This window comes from Pithys albifrons, chromosome 3 (genome assembly GCF_047495875.1).
Source record: "Pithys albifrons albifrons isolate INPA30051 chromosome 3, PitAlb_v1, whole genome shotgun sequence".
NCBI lineage: Eukaryota > Metazoa > Chordata > Aves > Passeriformes > Thamnophilidae > Pithys > Pithys albifrons.
The window spans coordinates 78,736,863-78,760,473 of NC_092460.1; the positions used below are offsets into that span (position 1 = coordinate 78,736,863).

At 39.8% G+C, this 23,611-nt stretch overlaps 1 protein-coding gene across 1 annotated transcript in view; it reads left to right on the top strand.

The window, feature by feature from the left end:
* Positions 1 to 14,081, top strand: part of CPED1 (cadherin like and PC-esterase domain containing 1) — a 149,866-nt gene extending 135,785 nt beyond the window's left edge. The window contains exons 19-23 of the mRNA XM_071552475.1: positions 2,568 to 2,788; positions 3,051 to 3,152; positions 3,907 to 3,994; positions 5,876 to 6,022; positions 10,471 to 14,081. Coding sequence (XP_071408576.1) covers positions 2,568 to 2,788; positions 3,051 to 3,152; positions 3,907 to 3,994; positions 5,876 to 6,022; positions 10,471 to 10,698 — 786 coding nt within the window. The 3' untranslated portion in view covers positions 10,699 to 14,081. The remainder of the gene's footprint in view (positions 1 to 2,567; positions 2,789 to 3,050; positions 3,153 to 3,906; positions 3,995 to 5,875; positions 6,023 to 10,470) is intronic.
* Positions 14,082 to 23,611: the final 9,530 nt, after the last annotated feature.

A 23,611-nucleotide genomic window follows, 5' to 3' on the forward strand; every position in this document is an offset into this window, starting at 1 on the left:
ATGAAACTACAAAAAAAATAGAAAAGAGACCAATGAGTTGATCTTAGACTTTGATACTCTGCAATGTTTAAGACTGGAACTATTTAGCATGACACTTCACACTAAAGTTGCTAGTGAATGCACAGTGTTGGCAAAAAAAAGACATCTGTGTATCATGTTCATTGTCCTTGGCCATAGTTCTTCCTTCTTTTTTTTCATGAAGTTTGTTGTCCTGATATTTGAAAGCAGTGGTAGATGAGATTAGACCAAATACAATTAGAAAGAGAAAATATTTATGAGAATCCTTATCACAGCATGGTGAAGAATGAGATAAAAATGCCACATCTGCCGATTTAGTGTAAATAGCTGAAAATGCTCCTTTGCAATTCCCATGTGCTAACAAAATGATATGGTATGTTACTAGAAGTAGAAGAAAAACAATCTTATATATTCTACCAGCTGCTGTATGTGTGCAACTTGCTAGTGCCTGTTTATCATTCTGCTATTGTGTTCTTACATAAATGTTCTCACCCACATTACAAGTTAATGATATCCTTGCCTGCTAATATCTGAGAACTTCTTTTTAAATAGATATGGATCTAGATACTACAGTGATGGACTCATGAAATGGAGATTAAAGAGGCATGGATATACACAGAGTGGAGAGATTAAGAGATTTTGCAAGCTAAAACAACTGTTGCTTAAAACCTCAAGTTAATCTACTTTACAGTTAGGACATATTCTAAGCATGGGTCATCTTCCTAATTGTAAATAGTTGTGTGCATGTTTATGTCTGTCAGAGAGGGAAAGAGAGAATATCCAACCAGTCTTTCCAAGGATCCTGCACTTCTGTGAGTCATGATATGCTTGGTTTAAAGGGGTTTCTTCTGACCCAATGTGAAAAGCTGGAGACTCCCTCACACATGAGAGAAGTGCTTGTGCAGTACAAACATGAACAGCAGCTGTTTAAGAATTTCCTCTGTGACACAGCTTTGAGAGGTCCAGGACAGGACATAAAAGAGCCTCTATGGAGTCAGTGCTAGTTTTAATTTGTTTGCTACCATACATAATCCATCAAGGTCTTCTCTGCAGCCCACAATGGGCAAGGCATGGGAAGTTGAAGGTATTGCTATGCCCATTCTTGGCTTTGACACCAGATTAGGATACATTCATCAGATACTGTTCTGTTCTGTGGGAAGTATCATTGGTACACTGTTTTGGCTTATTTTTAATCACAAGTGGTTAATAGTGGGAAGTGGAATCAGTTTGCAAAATTGTAACATTCCTCGAGAGAATAGGTAAATAGAGATATGTTAGATGAGAGAAGTCCAAGATGCTTACACTACATAAAATCTCTAAAAAACCCCTTTGGAAATATACTCTTAAACATGCAATCTTATGCAGACTGACTTTTATTTGCATAATCAAATATTCCATGTGCAAGTGGTAAAACATCAATCCCCAAACCAAATTAAGAAATGGAACAACAAAACCTCATCTTACAGAGTGCCAACTACCCTCAGTGCCAGAGGAGATAGGAGAAGCTGCACGCTGTTGTGAAGAGACAGGGCTACTACTGTGTTATGGCTCTGTGGGGTTTCTGACTCCCAGTTTTACATTTTTGCTCCTCATTGTGGATTTCTGGATGAGGTCACTATGGTAACTGATTATGCATGCAGTTTCACTGGCAAACTGCAGTGATCCTGGGTTCTCTTATCTTTGGACCCTTGTCATTGCTTACCTGCTTCAGCAGGAAGAACTGCTAGTCCTATCCACTAAAAATAGAAAAGTTGCATTAAAAAAACCCTCAGTGTGTGTTCTGTGGTCTCCACATACAGAGATGTATGATTTGTCAGAGGAGTCTACTGAATGAGTAGGAATAAACCCAAATTTGACTTCATTCCTTTGCAAGTTCTTAAAGTACTTCTGTGTTTCTGACAGCATTTCTAACTCCCTTCAGGCCATGATGCTTGCTGGTGCTCGTATCACACATGACAACACTTTTTTCAGAATCTCTTCCACCAAAATAACCCCCTTTTTATATCCCCTCTGAAACTGCAGAAAGCCTATCTCTCTACAAATATGGCAGCAGCTGCATCCATTCATGTCGGTGTGTATTACTTTGGGGTAAATTCTAATGAATCACAATTGTGGAAGACAGACATTAACCAAGCCACACTGTGCAGGAACAAATCACATGAAATACTGAAGGGAGAAAAGCAGGAAGCTGCAAGCAATTGCAAGAGCAATTGCGTACTAGTAACTGGAAGGAAATACACACATAAGCAAAAGAAATTATCACCAAGGATGAAAATGCAGGGCTAACGTTGCAGCTATAGAAATCTATAACCTTCACTTTTTGTCTTTGAAACACTTAATATAGCTTTATATTAATCAAATCACACAGATTTTGCTAAAGGAGAACTTTAGTATTGAGTTAATAGGGCTGGAGAACAGGCAGCTCACAGAGATATTACTTGAACATTATGAGAACAATTTAAAGACTTTCTGACTAGCTGTATTCTTTTCTAAGGTTTTAGTTTCTGGATTGTACAGCTTCTAAGTCGTATCTTTTTTTCCATCTAAAGATTCTTTTTATAGGTGACTCAACTAACAGAGGGATGATGTACTATCTAATAGAAAGAGTGAATAAGACCCTTCAGGAGTGGCAAAAGACTCACGATGTTAAATGTTATCATAATATCAATGAAGGGAAAACATTTATCAGTTACTCCTACTATCCCCAGTTCTGGATGAATGCAAATCAGAGACCAACTTTTGAAAAAGCACTAGAACAACTGCTGCAGAGGTACTGTACAAACTCTACTGCTTCCTTGTTTGTATTGTTGTTCTATTCACAAATGTGTTGAACATGTTTCACAGTTAAAGTCAGTAAACAATTAAACATAATGTGTGCAGACTGTATTGTGTGATTAAAAAATAGTAAAAAATTACATCAGACCTCTGATCAGGGTGCCAGATGCAGTTCAGGGAAATGCAATGCAGCACAATTAAAATGTTTGCCATCTGTTTTAAAGCAAGATATGTTGTTTTTCGTTTCTGGGTTTCAGATCACGTCCCCTGGAGAACACAGACCAGACTGTATTAATTGTAGGTGGTGTTCAGTGGCTTAATTCCAATCACCTGCAAATTATCCAAAAGGTGTTGAACAGGTAATGTTATGTACTTGGTATTATTCCAAGTTTTGATATGATAAATTATGAGAAACAACAAATATGTTTAAATACAAACATTTCATTTGTTTTCACATTGGTGGGCAGTTAAGTGACTTTGAAACAAAGTAAATATACATTGTCTTTTGATGTGTCTGTTAAGTAAATACTTTGCACTGGTGCGGCCTCACCTTGAATATTATGTACAATTTTGGGTCACCGTGATAGAAGAAAAATATTAATCCATCAGAGACCATATAAAGAAGGGCAACAAAGATCATGAAGGGCCTTGAGGGGAAGCCATATGAGGAGTGGCTGAGGTCACGTGGTCAGTTCAGCCTGGAGAAGAGGAAACTGAGGGGAGACCTCATTGCAGTTACAACTTCCTCATGAGGGGAAGAGGAGGGGCAGACACTGATCTCTCCTCTGTGGTGACCAGTGACAGGACCTGAGGGAATGGCCTGGAGTTGAGTCAGGGGAGTTTAGGTTGGATATTAGAAAGAGGTTCTTCAACTAGAGGGCGGGTGGGCACTGGAACAGGCTCCCCAGGGAAGTGGTCACAGCACCAAGTCTGACAGAGTTCAGGAAGTGTTTGAACGATAATTTCAGGCATATGGTGTGACTCTGAGGGTGGTCCTGTGCAGGGTTAAGAGTTGGACGCAGTGATCCTTGTGGGTCCCTTCCAGCTCAGCACATTCTGATTCTGTAAAATATGTGTCCTTTTTTTTTTTTTATTTTTTAATTTTCTAAACAGGGAAAATCTATCACATATCTTGGTAATTATCAAATCCATAGGGATGGGCTTTCACCTCCCAGTAGATGGAATACATTCTCTCTCACAGGTAAGCTTCCAGTACATTTTGAGTGTATTTTCATGGAAGACTTGTAATTTCAGCATAAATTTTACCGTGTGGTCAAAATATTTTACAGCTTCCACTCAGCAAGCTTTAAGTGGATCAAAGAAAGATTAATGTTTGTATTTGCTCATGCTGCTTACTAATATAAATTCAAACAAATTTGCCTTATTTCATGGATTCTGCTGCAATCAGACAGCCGTCAGAGTTGCTGTGCCTGATCAGCCATTCCAAGAACCAGAAGAAGCTCCAATATTAAGCCCGTTTTCAAAGTTGAGAAATTGTGCTAGGTATAAGCAGATTCCTCCTCATACCATGTTGAGCATAGGCCCTTCCCAGGCTTCCTCCATGGTTACTGCTGGATCAGATTCACTGATCAGGCTGCATTGCACAACTCTCCATAAATCTATCTTAACCCACCTGTGAAACCAGAACATTACAGAGCAGCTGGAACGTACTTGTGAATCTAGCCTCTTATTTGTATGTTAATTAAATGTTACAGTCAGTTTAAATCATATCCAAGAGCCTCAGAGTACAAATGGGCTCATTTCAATGCTATTTTGTAACTCATTCAATTCAATATTTTTATTTACAATTTGGACGCTGATTCTCTATTGAACACACATTAAGTGCATGGATGAGAAGCACCGTAGGGCAGCATGGAGTGAATGGTGCCTAGAGCGCTCCATGTCATGCTCTGGCTGTTCACAGGTGTCAAAAAGAGAAAATTATTAACTCTTATGGATTATGTGCACCACTCTTTTCACACTGGGGACTGGTGCCCACATCTTTTTGCAACCATAACACCCTGCCGTATTCAGTGTGTGACTTACTGCTGCTCTCCATAAATCTATCTTTCTGCTACAGAGACTATCCTGTCTGATGTTGCCCATTCTTTCTGTCTAACATAGTACTGTTTATCTACCTTATCTCTACTGAGTGTCCTCTTACTGATTCAGACCATTTTCTTAATTTGTTTGAATGACTGCAATAGAATACAGTAGGGAAATTGTGGTCATCAGCATGAAGAGACATCTTCATAGCTCCTGCCATATTTTTCAGCAGAGTTCAGTCCTAGGAGGAAAAAGAATTTTGATCCACGGTAGGTGAGGCAAGGATAGAAAGAGTATTAAAGGCTTCCCAGAAGTACCTTTTTCTTTTTTTATTATTCAGTAAATTGATAAAACCCCAGAAATCAACTATGGTGAATAACTGATATTCTTTTCCCTTTCAATATTGGAATCATATGCCACATTACCCATGTGGTTTGGTTGCTCTAGGATTCAGGATTACCCCAGCTACTCTTAAAGCTCCTCTGTCTGCCGTGTCAAATCCACTGCCTTGCCACCTTTATGGCTAACTTTTTTTCTATTCTTGGCATTCCTACACTATCTTCAGAAATAATAACCTGTTGTTCTTCGGTATAACCATTTTCAATATACCCATGCTCTATACTCCCCTTTAAGCAACAGTCTCAATGCATTTGATTTGAAGCTGAATTTTTCTTTACAGGAACAATTTCACCATTTGTTACAAACAACTTTATAATTGGATTGTTTTTCTGAATTACACCTCCTATGGGCTAAGTATATGTTAAAAACCATTACCCAGTAATTATTTTTAAGCAACCTTGAAATCTTCCTACAGAGGAAGCTGCACAACTACTAAAAAGTAATTGCAATTTCTCTAAAAATCTACAACAGTCTTGAAGTAGTAGCTATTTCCAAGAGTGAATTTATAGTAATTCATGCCTGGAGTATAGTGTAATTGCTTATTCAAAATGCAGTTATGCTATCCAATTCCATAACACAATACCATTTAAACAGTCCTTCTCTGACAAGACATTGCAATATTTTATCTGGAATGCAGGCACAAGTACAAAACCTGTGGAATGAAAACTTGATTATTCTGGACACAGCAAAAAATTTGGGCTATGAAGTGGTTGACACCTTTATCATCACCATGGGACGTTACAAGGAATTCCTTCAAGGGAAGTGTGGCTGCCATTTCCATGAGGTAATAGTTTATTCTCATATCATTGCCAGGTATTTAAGATCTTTTAACTGACAGGTGCTTCGAAACAAAAAAGTATGCGATGAGGTTAGCATTTGTGTCTCAAAGTGAGGCCTGAATACAGATCGTGGGTATAGCAGCTTCTATGATGGCACATGTCACTTGCTGCTCAGTGTGCAAGGCCACCCAAGGTCAGGCTGAACTGTTGTGGTGGTAATTCCTCAAAATAAGAATAAAAGGGTTCCTCTGGAAAGGGAACTCATATAAAAGGATGTTGCACATTTTCCAGATTCTTGTATTAGTTATTATGTGTTATATATCCCTGCTTCTGCATGGACTGAGTTTATCTTTTTACCGTATCTCAGTCTCACAGGTTTTTGTCTGATGCTTTCCTAACTGAGCAGCTCCACATACTCACATAAAACCATAAATACAATTAAAATGGAGCTTAAAATTGAAAGACCACTCTTACTGCTATGTATCTGTTTTCTCACATCTGAGAAAAAATTATATGGGATAGTTACAGTGATCAGTCATACAAACAAAAGTGTAAGTGAGAAATTGCCTGTGATCTACAGGGTTCTTCATTCTTATGAACTGAATCTGAGTTGTTTAACAAGAGATTAGAAAACTACCACAAGTTATTCAGCTAATATCTGTTTAGAATCATAAGACTGGAAACTGTCATATCTTTCAGGAAGATAGCATTTTCTCTGTGTGATTAAAAGAGAGATGACAGGTACAAGTTTTCACAGAATGAAATACAGAATGAGAAGACATTGTTAATGAAAAGTTAAAACTGGAGAGAAAAAAAGGATATAAAGAAAGAGCTAATGAATTTTTGATGTTTCATAGTCATCTGGGGGCTTTGAGCCAATAAGAAGCTACTAGTTGGAAGAAATCTCAGAAATTTGGTTACTGACTAGAATAATGACATAAGAATTCAGAAGAAGCTTTCTAGAGTTTTGCAGATACAAAGATAGGGCCATGGCACCAGGTATGAAGGGAAGGTACTAATTTTTGCTGTGAATAAATACCAAGACAATTATATTTCCCTTAAAGATACAGAGAAAGCAACTATCTAAAATAAGGTTTCCTTCATCAGACACCCACAGTATACACTGAAAACCAAAATATCCTGTGGCTAATTAAACCTAGGAGTAGTTTAAACCAAACAAACTGGAATTCAGTGGTGATGATAGTAAAATTCAAGCATAGGCTCTGGAGTGTCCTTGTGGTGTCCGCTGGCCAAGGGCTCGGATAGCAAGTCTATTTTCTTGTAGCCTGTGGATTATATTTAATTCTCTCAGCCATAGTAGAATAAAACAATAACTATAAGGCTTTGATTTTTCTCCTCAAATACACAGGCAGAGATATTACATCAGACACTGTCTACCAGACAGCAAATGCATTTCCAAAAGAGTATAGGGAGTCAACCAGCTGGAACTGGTTGGGACTCTGTTTGGGAGCGTTATCAGACCCATCTGAGCTCTAGAGACATGTTTCAGTCTCACAGTTGGTTTCTGCCTCAGCTTCCCAGCAGCTCACATGTTTTCAGGCCATTACCATGGCCTCTGTCTTGCTTTGGGACCAAAATTAGCAGGTGTGGTTAGTTAACCAGTCCTTTAATCTACTGTGCTCAGAACTTGAGAGACACGAACACAGCTCAGTACAAATGGAGCTGGAAAGGGGAGAGTCAGTCACAGATATTTATATGGTGGATAAATCATCCTGTATGGTAAATGCCTCCTCCATTTTGCCCAGAGTTATACTGACCCTTTTTTGTCTAGAGCACAGATGATGTTGCCTTCGTGGGTCACTGCTGATGCTTGCTATTTCCACAGGGCTTAAGAGTTAAACAGAGAGCTTCAAAGTGAAATATTTCAGATGCTTTGTATGGAACTGGGTGGAAAACAGCAGGGTGTGATCGGTCATCAGCATTTTTCATGTACTCCTCCATCATTTTGTATGAGATCATGTGCAGATTCGGTCTTGCTTCTCTGCCGAAGGAATCTCAACAGAGAGTATGTGTTTCTGGGGAGGATCAGTGGAGAATCAGGCCAACAAACCTGTTGTTAATGAGGCTTGAGAGGTCATTGTGCCTTAAAGAGGCATAGATATGCCCAGCAGAATCCATTAGCCACTGAAATCCAGACTTGATCCTTGAGGAAAACAAAAAGGCCTTGAATGCTTTTGATACCTCATTAGTTTTAACAATTTTGTCATCAGCTTATTTCTGCATCCTGGCAAGTAGAGTTTCATCAGGTGCTGAAGCAGTTTGCACTAGGAAAATGGCATTTTGCCTCTAAGGACAGAGCCAAGAACACTATGTAAAACCCCAGTACTTTTCATGTTTTCTGGAACCAGATGAGATAGATTAAATCTATTGCTTTGTACTTTTCTTTCTCTTAAAAAATGACATTCCTAAATGTCCAGAAAATGGCACCCCCTCTATAATTGCTATCTGAGCTAAAGCATGGCTGTGTAGGAAGGGAGGACTGGCCATTCTGTGCAGTCAAAAAACAAAAACTGAAATGGCTTCAGCAGTTCCCACTTGCTGGCTATAGAGAAAGCTATTTCCCCTGATTGTCCTCAAAAATTTGAGTTCGCACTAACTCACTTCAGAGAGTCTTGGGTGATCCTGATAGCATAGAAATCTCCACCTCTGTAGACTCTACAATCTTTGCTCAGACTGCCAAGGGGTCTGGACTTTCAAAGGGATTAAACTGAGCTGAGATAAACCATTTTGTATAACCTTGGTACTTGCTGCCCAAACATACTTCTAATTCTGTGCATACATGCAAACTTGATTTTTTTTATTTAGCTTGTTCTTTGAAAATGCTTATGGAGTAGATTGGTTAGCACTTATTAAGACCATTATAGAACCCATTTTTAAATCAGATTTATTTCCTGTTTAATGGCAATGAAGTCATGGTTGCAACATAGAAACTAGCAACCTTGGGATTGGCTGCTGGGTGAACATTAGATTGCATTCCTGAGAAATTATGCCTAACAGGAATGCAGTTTGGGTGATTGGTTCAAGGTGGCATAATTTTTAAAATAGTTGTAAGATCTAAGGCACTAATTTAGAAAAATTAACCTGCAGTAATTGCATGAAAACAAATAATAGCCCTTGGCTTAGCTGTATCAAATTGATCAGAGGATATATTAATTTTCTACATGGATAGTTCCTGGTCCTTTTTCAGTTCAGCCAGCTTCCTCATAGCCTCTCTCTTCAGTCACTCAAGCCTTTGCATGTTACTCCTTCAATCACACTTAATTTTGTATTATTAGTTTCATTTATTATGAGCTTCACTACATATGAGCTTTTGTTCTGATTGTTCAGTGGCAGTAAATATACATTATACTTTTTAAAAGCTAACATGCTTCTGCATAAATATGTGCATTAATAAATGAATTCTCTATTTTTGAGTGTCTGCTGTGACTGAAACAGCAGGAAAACTGATGGGAATCAGAGCTATCGAGTCAGCATATATTTACTATTTTAAAAATTAGTTAACCATTTGTCTCCTTTTCTGCTTTCTCTGGATTTGCCATTGCCTGGCTTGAGATCTTCTCTACTGTGTATTCGCAAGGTTCTGAAGTTTTGTTTCTTGAAGTTGCTTTATTATTCATCAGTAACCAAGTGTTCACAGAGACAAGACCTTCAGCATTTCATGGGAGACCACCCCCTTAGTCATTAGGCTCCAGACAACCATACCTTTCACTTTCTCTCTTGTTAGTTCCATGCAAGTTGAACATGATAATCCCAGAGCTTTATACATATTTAAGGGGACGAGGTGGAGCATTCTTTGGCACTAAGTTACTGAATCATGTTGTAGTTATGTCAGTGGAGGCCCTGGGGAGAGGGATGATAAAATGTGCTATAACTCCCTCCTTGGGAGTTATGACAGGTGAAACATGACAGGTGAGTGTTTTCATCTCAACACTGGGCTGGGCCCAGCTTGTATCAAGACATTAGAGTGAGACATTCTTCCAACTGAGACAAGGCTCATGTCTGAGACACAATATTTTTTCCTCAAGTGTTTAAGATCAGAGCAGGATTTAAATCTTTCTGCAGTTCGGGGCTGAGTTTGTTTTTTCACATGCTAAATATACAGGCAAGCTGTTGAGTATGAATTTTATTGGTTTAGGTAAATTGTCCCTAATGAAGAAAACAGAATTTAATATACAAAGGCAATACAGAGGCAATTGATTATAATGGGTCTATGCATTTAGATTTCAGGACTTAAGATCTTGTGCTTTAGTTAGTATGTAGTAGCATAACAAGTTCACCATTAAAACACTATTCGTGAGCAACTTGCAGCTTAAGGTAAAAGTATCAGGATCTGCTTTGTGGACAACTGCACCAGCATTTCTGTGCACACAGCTGTGTATCTGTCTTTCTAGGTGCAGGCAGAAAGCACTCACATATGTCACTTCTTTTGCAGGTGGTGAAATCCAATCCCTCTGAAGAAAGGCCACACATAACAATGACGTTATCAAGGCACTATACACTGGGGAAGTATTTCGGCAGTCAAAGCAAACCATCACAACTGCAGGACTATGCAACAAATTCTCAGTCCCCGTATCATGTTCGAGGTCCAATAAATCAAGTTTATTCTGAAATCCTTCTCAGCAGGCTTTGTGCAAGTAAGAGGGAGCTTGTCAGTACATAGCCTCTCTTGGATATAGTGCTGCTACTAAAGAAGTACCACTACCTGAGTGACAATTGAAGGATCATGTGGAATCCATTGCACACTTCCTTGATTGACTGCGCGCGCACACACACACACACACATGCACACACAATTTGGGATGTGGTATTTTTCCAAAAACATTATGAAATTGAGATATACCCTGGTGACACTTTTGTGTCAAAATGAAAGGTGGAGGGTTGCAACAGAGAGAAGAGGGGAAGTTACTTGAACTGTTTTCAAAGGCTAGAACAGCTGTAGCACAAGCAACTGTGTATTAATGATAGTAAAGAGAGAGAAATATATTGACTTGAACATTTGGAAAGGACTGCTGTAGCTCTTCAGCACTATCTAGTTTTCTATTTATAGACACTGTAATATTTGAATGTATTTAGAAACTGACTACATTCCATTTAAAGAGTTTTATTTTATGTGGATGGGTTCCTCTTCAGTATCAAACCTTTTCTATTTAGACACTTGGTTTATACAATTGAAAAGTTTGAGCTCTAGTGTTTTTAGTGAAAACACACCTCTTCTTTGTATCTTAAATGGAAGAGATATCTACTCTATTTTTTGCATGTTCTAAAGCTAATAGATTACTTTCACTTGAGAATGATTGTAACTGTTTCAATGTAACATGTAAATATAATGAATTTGTTAACATAACTTTATTTATGGTTCCAATTTAGAAGAGTGCCATATGCAAGAACACTTAGAAAAGTGCTTCAGTGTCTACCTTGGCCTGTGAGCCAAGCAAGTATTCTTTCTGCATGGAAGTGCCATTTTTTTCATTATTTTTTATAAAATACTTGCCAGTATGTGAAGCCTACACCAGAAACATAAGAAAAATCCCCTTTGCAAACACACAGAAGACCTTCAGGATCTGATTATTAAATAATCTGTCATGAAGAGTGTCTGATGTAATGCCAGGAGAAGATAGACTGCCAGCATCTTATGCATGGCAGGGACAAGTCCTTCTCTGAATGCTAGTTTCAGTTCAGACCTTCTCTGAACGGCAGCTCCATGCTGTAGTTCAGCTACATCACCAATGTTTGCAGACCTTCTGTTGGTGGAGACCCAGGGAGAGGCTGTCTGCTGATCCCTTGCCACAGTGTTGGCAGCCCACTTATTCACAGTTGTGGTGCCCTGATGGGAAACCAAGTGCAGTCCAGGTTTAGCAGCTGGATGACAGGTTAATGGCAACCTATAAAACTGTTGTCAGTACAAATAATTCAGTTATGGATTTTGATTAATCCGGTCATGCAGCAGGCAATCAAGGTGCCACTCTCTCCCACCATCACTGAAGAAGGGAGTTTGAACCAGGTAAGTACAGGTCTAACAAAGGATCTGCTGAACTTTGTGTCATCCTTCCCCTTCACAATTTTACATATAATCCTCCATAAGCTTCAACTTTGGGAACGGAAGCCTCAATCCATCCCATGGAACAAACAAATTATAGCAAGGAATCATCATCTTATTTGCCATAATAGCACAGAGAGGGACTGTCCTCTGTAGAAGTAGGGCTAGCAATTCATGACACAACATTTAGGATTTGCCAAAAATCCTTCAACTCAACAGTCTGTATGCCCAGCTATAGTTTTCTGAATTCATGCTCCTTTAGGTAAGACATGTAGGGTAACGATGGGAAATTGTCATGCAGTATGGAGTTTGGCTTCCTAAGTGATAGGAGTATCCTTAAAAAGAGGATCTGGCTCATTTAGTTTAGGAGACCTTTCACTATAGTGAAAAAGCTTCTAATTTAGACAATGACTTACATTTAATGAGATGGTGTGATTATCTCTGTTTCTGTATAATATGCTGCTGATTGCTTACAGTAAATGTTCCCAAATTTCTATGTAAAGTTTTCCCTGGCATGGAGCTTTGCATGAATGATGGGTCAGGAGCTGTGCATAAATACTGAAAATGCCAGCATTTGGTTTTGATCAATATGATTATCTAAAGAATATAATTGTATGCAAATGATATATTCTCTTGGGTCTGGAACTCCAGGGTTGCACAGCCTTAAAGCTGAAAGATATAATATCATGTCATTATTAACCATGGATGCAAAACACAGGTGGATGTCTTCAGTATTAAGACGATCAGTGATAGGTGTATTACAGTTCTGCTTCTGTTAAGATTTTTTTTTTTGGTAGCTCATTTAAATCCACATGCTGTTACTGCTATTGTTCTGTACACAATTGTTTTTAAGGCATAAACTGGGGTTTCATGTCTGCATTTTTTTAACCAAAGCCTATTGCTGAAGCATCAAGGTAATGATGAAAAGGAAAGAGCTGACTTTGTTATACTGTAGCTGATATCAGTGAATGTGCAATTCACCACAAAATGGTTTACATGTGCTGTACACCCAGATGTCTTAATGTTTTCCAAATCTTAGTATATTTTTCAAATCTATTAAGTGGATATTTTCCTGTATGTTTTCTATTTTTTACACGTCTATGTACATGTATATGTCCGTACAGTCATTGGTACAATTTGCAAATGGGTCTTTATTTAAACAAGTTCTTTGAATAAGCTTTTTCCAACACTATATGTGACCTATGTAGTCTTAGGAATAAACAAAGGAAATGTAGACTAAAATAGGTACAAAGCTACATTTTCATTATTTAACTTCAAAATGTATCTAACATCTCTAAGTATGTGAAAGATGAGAGTTGAGATTGACATGTAAGGATTGCTTGCTCATACACATAAAAATTTACGGTTTAAGACAATAAAAGCATTACTGTGGTTTAATTCCAGTGAGAGCACTTGTGTTGCTACCAGTGGTTTACTCTAGAATTATCATATCTGCTGTTACATTTTGCCTGAATAAGTACTAAAATGTTCCTATATTCCATGTATTTACCTTAGTCCCATTACTTACCATTAAAATAGCAAAGGACCTAATAGTCAAGGTGAGTTATAGCTCCTAATACAGACATGAGTGGCCCTGGAACTGTTGGTAGAATTGAAATATTCAGACTGGGGAACAAGTACAAGAGATTTCCTGCTCAAGCATTCCCAGCAGCACATGGAGTTTACAATAGAACCAGGGTATACTTAAGAGCCACAGGTAGAGAGAGACTGGAATGATTTTGCAAAATATACACTCTGACATACAGAGCAGTAATCTCAACTATTACTGCATCCCTTTAAACTCTAGCTGAAGCTGGAGCATGATTTACCAGTGTCCAATAAATTGCAAATCCTCATCTTTCATATTACATAGCTGTTGAACAGTGATTTGGGTTTGAGTATTGCAGGGTAGATGGCCACTAGGATCAAGTCCATCCTAGTGAGTATCTTTGGAATAATTGACTATAATAAAAAAAGATTTCCCTATTTGTTGAAAAATGCCTTGAGAAGTCACCGCTGTCATCAGAGATGCTAGATTTCAAATATAGCAAGCAGCTGAAAGAATGGACTATGAATACAATGTTTATTCTTACTATTCATTTGAAAATTATAATCATTAGAATAATCTCTTTCACACTGTTAAATACAAGCCTTTATTTTTCTCTCCTGTGACATATTAAAAGGACATCAAAGTCAGTTTATTTGCTTAATGGGTGGGGTAGTGGGGCATCAAATTACCTCAAGGTTGAAATAACCACTAATAGTTACAGTTCTGTTGCTATGTTGAGCTAAAGAGAATGCTTTGATGGTGCAGATATGTGTGATATTAAGTTGACTGCAGTCCAGGGATCTTTCAAATTACTCTTTTAGAGTAAAGCAATTTTTAGAGGTGCAGGGAAGTATTTGGCATAGAATCAAACTGCTAAACAAGTCTCTGTAGGCCTACATGAAAAATATGGTCTTAGCTTCTTGTTTGCTTGCTAGCCTTGCATCTGGCTTGTTTTACCTCACTGTTATGACTATCTGTACCTCCTCCACTTCACATTAGTCTTTTTTTCAGATGACCTGAGAAGTTTGTGTTTCATCAGACTGGCAACTTCTGGAAATCTGATACATGATTGTTGCAAATTCTGGCATTTTTCATAATTCTTCAAAATATCAATGTTATTGATGTAGTTTTTGTGAATTCCAATAGCAAAAGATCTAATGAGTGCTACAGGAGTAAAGCAAGCCTTTATCTGGGGCAGTGATTTTCTCCAATGCATTTAGAACAGCTGTGTTAAGTAGTTAGTTTGCACTAGCACTTAGCTCTTCATGGAGCTTGCCTTTACCAACCAAAAATCCATCTTTCAAACTCCACTGCCATCTTTACTTGTGTAAATCTTCAAAAAACCAGATCAGTGTATAATGGAGGCATACCTGTGTATTGGTACTGGTACATATCCCTTCAGTATTTACTGGTATATTCACACTATCCATTGAACAAAAAAGCTCTGACTACACTGTAAAAAGATGCTATGCACTTTAGCCTTACTCACCTGTGGTTTGATTGTACTAAAAATAGTGCTGCATGACAGTCCAGGGCAGTACCTAGAGCCAAGTGTCTTAGAAAACTACTCAAGTCATTAACTTGAATGGTGAAGATAAGCTGGTAGGGTCACAACAGCATCTCCTGCAGCATGAGTTTCTATTGTGATGGACTTCTCCATTTTCTAGGCTCTTTCACCTGGCTGCCTGGCCAGCTCCTCGGCACATATGGGCAGCCCTTCATGCAATCCCTTAAGCACAGTCTATACCTTTGGCAAGGGACACCATGCTAAGGAGCCCCAAACTGAAGATCAAGCATGTGTTCAAATGAAATATTAACTGAGGTCTTTACAAAACACAGCATCTATTCAGTATCATCTTGATTTCCTCTAGAACTGAACATCCTTGGTGAGGAGCAGGATTCACTCCCTTTCAGCTGAAACTCAAATAATGAAGTCTTTTCTCAGCTTTTAACAAACTTTTCTCCCACTGCTTGCTTGAGTGGAACAAAAGGAGGGAACTGCTTTGCATGCTTCCACCTAACAGAGTGGCATCAACTGCATTCACACACAGTCACTGCAGTAGGCTTTTCCCTCATATACCTCATTATGGGGACAAAATTCCCCCAGCAGATGGTTTTCAATATTGTGATTTTTTTTATCTGTCTTGAGCAATGCAGTTAAAGCACACAGTGCCTGTGGGAAAATGCTAAAATGCATCCCTGAGGAGAAGAGCACTGGGAAGCACCTTGAACCTCACTAGCTGTGTTGCCTTAAAAGTCTGTAAAAAAGACTCAGAGCCAACTTTTAGTAGGAGATAAGGGGTAGTTACTTTAATGAGCAATCCGGCTCATCCAGGAATACATAATGCGTGCACGTGCAAGCTTTGATTTCCATGGCTTTTAGAATATAATTTATCCAATCACTACTTTACACATGTCCAGTTCTACCTCTGTCCCCTCCCAGTCCCCACCCCCTGTGGAATTGGGGTTGGGTGTGATGAGACCCCCTGTCTTCATCCACCTCCTCTTTTCCAGCACACAAAGGTCTCCTGGATGCTTTCCAGTGTTCCAGGTCACTCTGCTTTGTGCTTGTTTCCCTCTGATATTCTCCAATCTTGTACCTTGAGAAAGAGACTAAACAGCTAGGAGATCTTAGCTGCCTCTTCTGGAGCAGTGGTAAAGATAGAAAGACCTTATACTTAAGTGGCTAAATATTAACCAACTAAAAATCTACAGCTACTGCTACTGTGTTCCTAAAATCTACAAAATATAAAAAAATCAAAAAATCAAAAACCCCTTCGGCATCACTGCATACCTGAGAGACTTACTGAAGTTTTAAAGTTATGCATTTTCTCTGTATCGGGTTTTAGTTCAGAAAGTTTCTGTATCCCTCCTTGCATTGTTTTTTACCCCTTCCCCTCTGTTCCCCAGACTTGGTCACTGATGAGTCATCACGGTGATTAGGCACAGGCATTGTCTCTACCCAGGCCAGGACAGTCCTGCTCGGGGAATGGAGGGCCCCCACCGCCCTGCAGTGCCATGGCAGCTGCCGGAACTTGCCCGGGCATGACTCCGCCGACCTGGGATGAGCCAGGGCTGCCTCTGCTGATCCAAGCAGGGCCGACTCCGCGTCGGGATGCCTCTGCCTTGTGTCGGCGGTGCAGCCCACAGCTCCGTAGCTGCCCTTCCTGCTGGCATCCAGTCCTGTCCTAACCTTATTGGTTATCTCACCCATCTATCCCCAATCCCTAGTTTTCTATTAGCTTTGATCCTTTCATTTTACCATTCGCTAGCCAAGCTTGGAAGTCACTTCCCCTTCCGGAGCCCTTGCCCAATCCTTTCCCAGTTCCAGTACCTTCCCCTCGGGACCCCATATAAGCCGCGTGATTTCGGAATAAACACGTTTTTGCCATTCGCCCCGGAGTGAACTGAAGCGTCTGTCTCAGCACTCCCCGGCTTCGGAGGACAGGCGGGGACCGTTCCCTTCCCCCCAACATCGCATAAGTGCCTGGCTTTGCACCTGCCAGCAATGTCTGCCCTGGTGCTGCTCCCAGGATGCTGCGTAGATTCCCGGTGAAGACAAGACTGCAGAACTAAAATCCTTGAGTGAGGAATCAAAATGACTCAGACACCTTTTGACTAAGTCAGGGCAGTTATGAAGATCTCACTGCAGATAAGTGGGTGGAATCCAAGCTGTCACAAGCCCTTTAGAGTCACTAAATTCTGATTATTGTCAGGGTTTGAAGACCAGACCTGTATTTGGCAGAGTTTCTCATTTGCCATGTTCTAACAACATGTCTTATGTTTTCTTTTGTTCTTGTCATTATCAGCTTCCATAGTAGTGTTATGATTCTCTGGGACTGAGAAGTTTGAAGCAGTATTCTACTCTGCTTGATAATGTTTGCGTAGCCTCCCCAGATGGCAGTCAAGTCATCTAATAGGTCAGAAAAGTTTTACTATTTATAAAGGGGTTTATTCCTTTACTTATATATGCTACCTCCAGAGCTTCTTTATATTTTCAGAAAGTTTTAGTTATGATAGCTTTAATGCCTCAAAGGTATTCAAAGAAACATGCCGCCAATCCCTGTTTATCCTAATAGGATGAAAAACCTCACATTGCAAGTCATTAGACAATGCAGCACCCAGCTTGATCTAGACCACAACTGGCTTTCTTCAAAATAGAGACTATTCTTATATTCTTCGTATAATAACACGGTGCTGTCTTCTACTGAAGTTTTTACTGGAGTGATTACAATTTGAACATGATTTGTGTGGACTGATAAGTGTGGAGGTTTTTGGCTCAGGATTTTGCAAGCTCTCTTTTCAGCAAATGGTGTCCATTAGCTACTGTAAAATCCTGTTTCAACATCCTTTGTGCACTGTGTCCTGCCCAGTTATTATAAAACACATACATATAAGGTGGTAAAAGGATAAATCATAGCAGGTCTTACTGCCCCACCCATTACTGTTCCTTAAAATCTACATTGCGTCATTTTTGTGCAGTAACAAGAAATAGGGGTTTAGTAACCTCTTAATGCTGGCTGTCTGCACAGCTCTTCAGGCTTTTGAACAGTTCAGCTCTGAAGCCTGGATGGAGTTATCAAAATAGCACACCTTTGTCTGTGAAATGCATACAACGGAGTCTGCAGACATACTCAAAACTTGCCTACTGGGTCAAGGTCAGCTTGTAAGTCAAAGACGACAGCTTCTAGAGACCGTTTTCAGGCACCAAAACCTGGTTTCCTCCTTAACACTAGATATTTAACTGAGGCATTGTAATTAAGACTGCAGTCACACTAGGCTTCTTTGCGATCATCACAAGAACACCAAAATTTGAGTTATTTAGATGTGTCTATTATTTCTGCTATATTGCTTACTGTAAAGAGTACCTAAAGTAATTCTCAGATTTTTCTGATTGGTGCCTAAAGTTTTCAAAGAAGAATATCAGTTCAACAAATGAGTGGCTGTGGGATTCCTTGTGCAGGTTGAAGATGGTTTTCCATTCCCCCTCTGCTCCTTTAGACCAGGATCACAAGTCCACCACCACCACCAGGACATTCTCTCCAGCAAGGAGAACATGGAACACTCTCAACATCTGCTCCTGGAGCTGTTTGATTGTTTAACAGTGTACAAGTGTACAGAGTTAAGGGGTAGGAGGTGGTTCTCACAGGTTCCTCGGAGCCGGGAAGCAAGAGGGGTCTGTTCACTCAGAGAGACTCGAGGCAAAAATGTTTTACTGGGAAGGATTCTGAGGGAAAGGTGCTGGAACTTGGACAGGACTGGGTAAAGGTTCAGGGGGAAGGGAGTGACTTGGGTACTTGGCTAGTTAATAGGGGAAACAGAAGAATCAAACCAAATAGGAACCAAGGGATTGGGGACAGACACCTGGCTAGGTGGGCAGGATGAAGCCACGTGACTGCTGCGTGCAGGGAAGGAGAGATGGCAACAGACCAGGACACAGCCAAATGGGAAATAAATGTGAGGGGTGAGAACCATGCAGGGGGATAACAATAATAACAATTCTCTGAACCAAGAACCATACAGTAAAACACATAACTTTCAAACTCACACAGCCAAATCTTTCATAAGTGAAGTTGGTATGGTCCAGGCTGTTCAGCAGCGCCATTCGCCATGTGGGTCTGTTTCAGAACTTGTTCTTTCCATATTTCATAGTTCAGTTTCTTTCCTACACACAAGGTCATAGGGAAGCCAACCCTGCAGGTAATTTGGTGAGCTGAACATTTGATGGTAGCATGGGATATACAGGTCCAAGACCTTTCATTTGGGTAAATGAAGAACAAATCCCCATCTACTGCCTTACACTAGATGGGTGTCTCTGCCAGAAAAAAGCTGAACTGACAAGCACTTAACTCCTGAAAATAATAAGAGATTCTTTTTCAGGTTTAGAGGCCATATCAGAGATAGTAGCTAGTTGGTATCTGACAGCTCCAGCTTCTATTACTTATGCCTGTACCAGAAGTGTACAGTGAGCCCAAGTAACTCAGGGACTGCTAACCACTATGAAGTAAAAATGTCTAATAGGTGTTAAAAAATGAGCCTGACACCTTGTTCATACCCCCATCTTGGCTCTATGAAGAATTTATTGCCCTGAGCATCTCTCCACACCTCACACAAATACACCCCAAACATTACCACCCTGTGTGTGGCTTATACTAATTACATAGTTGCTCTCTAACTCAACTCAAAACAATACAGTATAGAAGAGACCTCTGTGAATTAAAGTGTGTAAAGTAACCTGGGCAATTTCAGATGGTTTGAGTTGGGCAGCTGTTAGATAGCAGCCATGACAGTGGGTGAATCCCACTGCATCCTTGAAGACACAGAGGGGAAAGGCAAATGCTGAGCTGGAGGCAAGAGAGAGTTGACAATCTCTACACAAGTTAGATGCAAACAAACTGCATCCTTCCTCACTGAGGTCTTGTTAATGGACTTTTCCTGCAGCTCCTGGGGTTTAAATGCCTGGCTTCAAAGCAACACCCTTAAATTAATGTGAATAAAAACCTGCTACAAGTACAGATTTTTAAATGAGACAATAAAGGTCAAAATCAGGAATTTCTAAATATTTGGTAACTATATCTAACAGTGTCTAGGGAGCCCAGGAACTATAATTAGTCTATAAAACAAGTTAACACCTGCTCCTCACAATTCTGTTAATTAAAATTCAGTGGAGATGCAAGTCATTTTAATGAGTGATCTGTCGCTCCACAGGAGCCAGTCTGGAGTGGAGTGGAGTGTCTAGACAATGCTGCAATTACCACATTTTGTATCCGGCAAACTGTCTTCCCCTGCTCCTCCAGCCTGGGCAGTTGGGTTATTTCCTAGGGTGTGAAGGACAGAAAATCAAACATTTAGTCATTATTTGTCTCTCAAGTTTACAGTAGTTCCTAGTTTTGATTTGACAAGCTCCAGACAATCTATGTTTTGGCTGTGGGAAGGTCAATACAGGTGCACTGGCATGCCTGTAAAGCATCAAGCCCCACATAACAGCACCACCATCTCAATGCTACAGAACATGGTAGCTACTGGACATGCAGCTACTGGAGAAGTCAGTACAGTAGCACAGTCCAGTCTTTCACAAGCAAAGTGACTACCATACACCAGCCAAGGGCAGCACTCACACATGTAGCAAGACTTTTCTTGTCCTGAAGAGATGCTCCCTGATGTGCTTTCAGTTTATTCCATTTGGGAATGTAAGACCCAGTCTTGCTCTGTCCGCCATAACCAGGTCTCTGCCTCCTTCTCGGGCTTGGGGAAGCTGGGATGGTCCTGCCCCTTCCCCTTATCCTGGCCACACATTTTCTGGGATGTTTGTAAGTGAAAACACCACACAGACTATTTGTGTTCTGGTTCAAGGTTGTCATTGCCTCTGCTGAGGAAAGGCTTCCTACACAGAGTGTAGGAAATCTGAGGAGAAAAGTCCTTTGGCATATTTAACAATCTGACAGCAATTCAGCCACAGTTGCTTCAGTGAAAAGTATGGCTAATGTCCAAGTGTCAGAGCACTGCAATATAAAATGAAAGAAAAATCAAAGCTTGATCTACAAGGGTTCTGGTAAAAATGGTATGACACAACACTGGTAGATTTTAAATAGGGATTTGTGTCTTCAAATATTTCACCAAGTAATAATATTGAGGGACCTAGCCTTGTTTTTTTTTTAGTTGGAATATTTCTGGGCTTTTTTTCTCACCACAGAACAGTATTGATGGCAGTGCAAGCTGAGGTCCAATCCTGGTTTGTTCATGCATGATATCTTACTAGTTTTGAAGAAAATTTAGATAGCCAGCAGAAGTTCTCAGCATCTTTCCAGGTTATTTTTGACAGATTTAGAAACATCTACTATGTAAGTATCTAAGAGAATGCCTTGTTACAGGCACACAACTGCTATCAATAGACCTGCTTCTTGGATCCTTAAATATTTTGTGACCATCTAGCAAAGAATGCGGTTAATGCTGTTTCATATTAATGTCTTGTACATAGTTAGAACATGTGGATCAACCTGTTCATGTCTAGACTCCTTTCTCCAACTGTTTACATTTTTATTTGAAAATATTCCTAAAAAAGGCTTCCAGATGGCCATAAAATGACAAACCTCCAAAGCCCAAAGTTCTTAGGACTTGCTCCTGCTTTACTTAGATGCATGCACTTTATGAACATGACTGCATGCAAGGAACTCATGGGTTCTCCTGACACATCTTGACAAGTCCTGAAAACAGGTAATTCTCATTTTCTTACAAAAACATTCTCAGTCTTTTCCTGCCTTTCATTGAATATTCCTTACTAAAATCTTTCTGCCCTTCTTTTCCACTTCTATCATTTTGCCTTACTTCTTGCGGGGTTCCACCCTTTTCATCTCCCCTTCCCCCTCACCTCTCGACGGACAAGTGGCCAACCTAATTTTTCCAGTGTCCACACAGTACCTTAACCTGCTGACCAATGTTCAGTTTTCTACTGGTGAAGCTGAGGTTTCCATCAGCTTTATTTTGGACAAGTAGTAAAGGCTTTGTGAGCGAGACAGTGTTGCAGTTGTGTGCTGCAGTTGATTTCAAAAGGATTACAGACTATCTTGCCTGCAAACAGAAGGGGCAATTTGCAGAGTTTTTATCTTCAGGAGATCAGAGAGAGCTGTACAGCCACGTACAATGACCTCCACATTCCAGCAAGCCTGTGGACTCAGGATGCCTACCTTGAGTTGAGACCCCTTGTGTTTACAACCAGGAGCCATTGCGTGCTAAAAGCTGATAGAAGCAAAAGTTATGAGAAGTCAAAAATTGAAACTAGGTGGGAATGCATTTTGGGTTTTTGTGTTCTCTTACAAGAGCCATCTCTTCCTTTATCTGTTCCTTCATGTCTCATTTTGTTCTCCAGCATGTTGCAACCATGCGTAGTGGAGACTGCACACACCAATGTGATGTAGAGTAAATCCCAAGTTTATTCAAAAACACAGGTATATATGACCTCAAGTGACCCCGCCCCAGGTGCGGTGGTCTGACTCCAATTGGTTGAGGCTGGAAACATGTCCTTTTAGGGTGAAAACGAAACCTGTAATGTGGTCCTCCAGACCCACCTGAACCAGGGGCTGCAACACCAGCAAATGAATTTTATCAAATCCATGTTTTCACAGAAATGTGTCCTAGCTATCCATTTATCTTCCTTGTGCCTCTATAGGCAAAATTACATGACATATTTACACAGCCATGTCTTCCTTTTTAGTTGGTTCTAATACAGGGACAGTGTACTAAAGAAAGGAAAGGTTTGTGTTGTTGAAGTGCAGACCTCTGATTTAAATAGGTGGAGCTGTAACATAGCAGATTCAGGATTTTAGTGAGCAAATTGCACCAACTCTCACACTCACACGTGCATAAGTGGTCTCAGGAGTCATATTGTAAAGCAGTCTACCCTGTAACACATCACCTCAGCATACAGCTTTAAGCGTCTTATTTTTATAAAAATGTTGTTTCCACAGCTCCTGGCCACTTTCTGAAAGTCACAGATTCTGCAGCTAGGGAGTAGTTTTACATCTGATTATATTTTTTTAAAAACCAGTTTGCTTATTTTTGTAAGACAGGTAAATTTAAAGTTAATATACAGCCCCTCTGTAGTCACAAAAATACAATGAAACTTTGTCCTCCCATACTGCTGCAGGGATCTGATTCAGTAAACACTTACTGTTAAATTTATATGATGTAAATATACTCTGATATAGTTTGATTCTGCAGACATCTATTTTTCTGGTTTATTTATACTGTACAGATAGTGCCATTTATTCCTTGAAAGCAGCAACAGGTATAAAACAGAGACCATATGGAACACTTGCAAGCTCTGGTGTTTTTTTTTATAATCAGATCTGAGAATATGTTCCTTTCCCTTTTGAATACATATGATTCACTTAACATTTTGTTTTTAGGCTTGCCTTCAAGTTAGGCTGCATTAGTTTTTGCCATTGCCAGTTTCTATAACAGTACAAGTAATTTTTATTGGTAAAAATA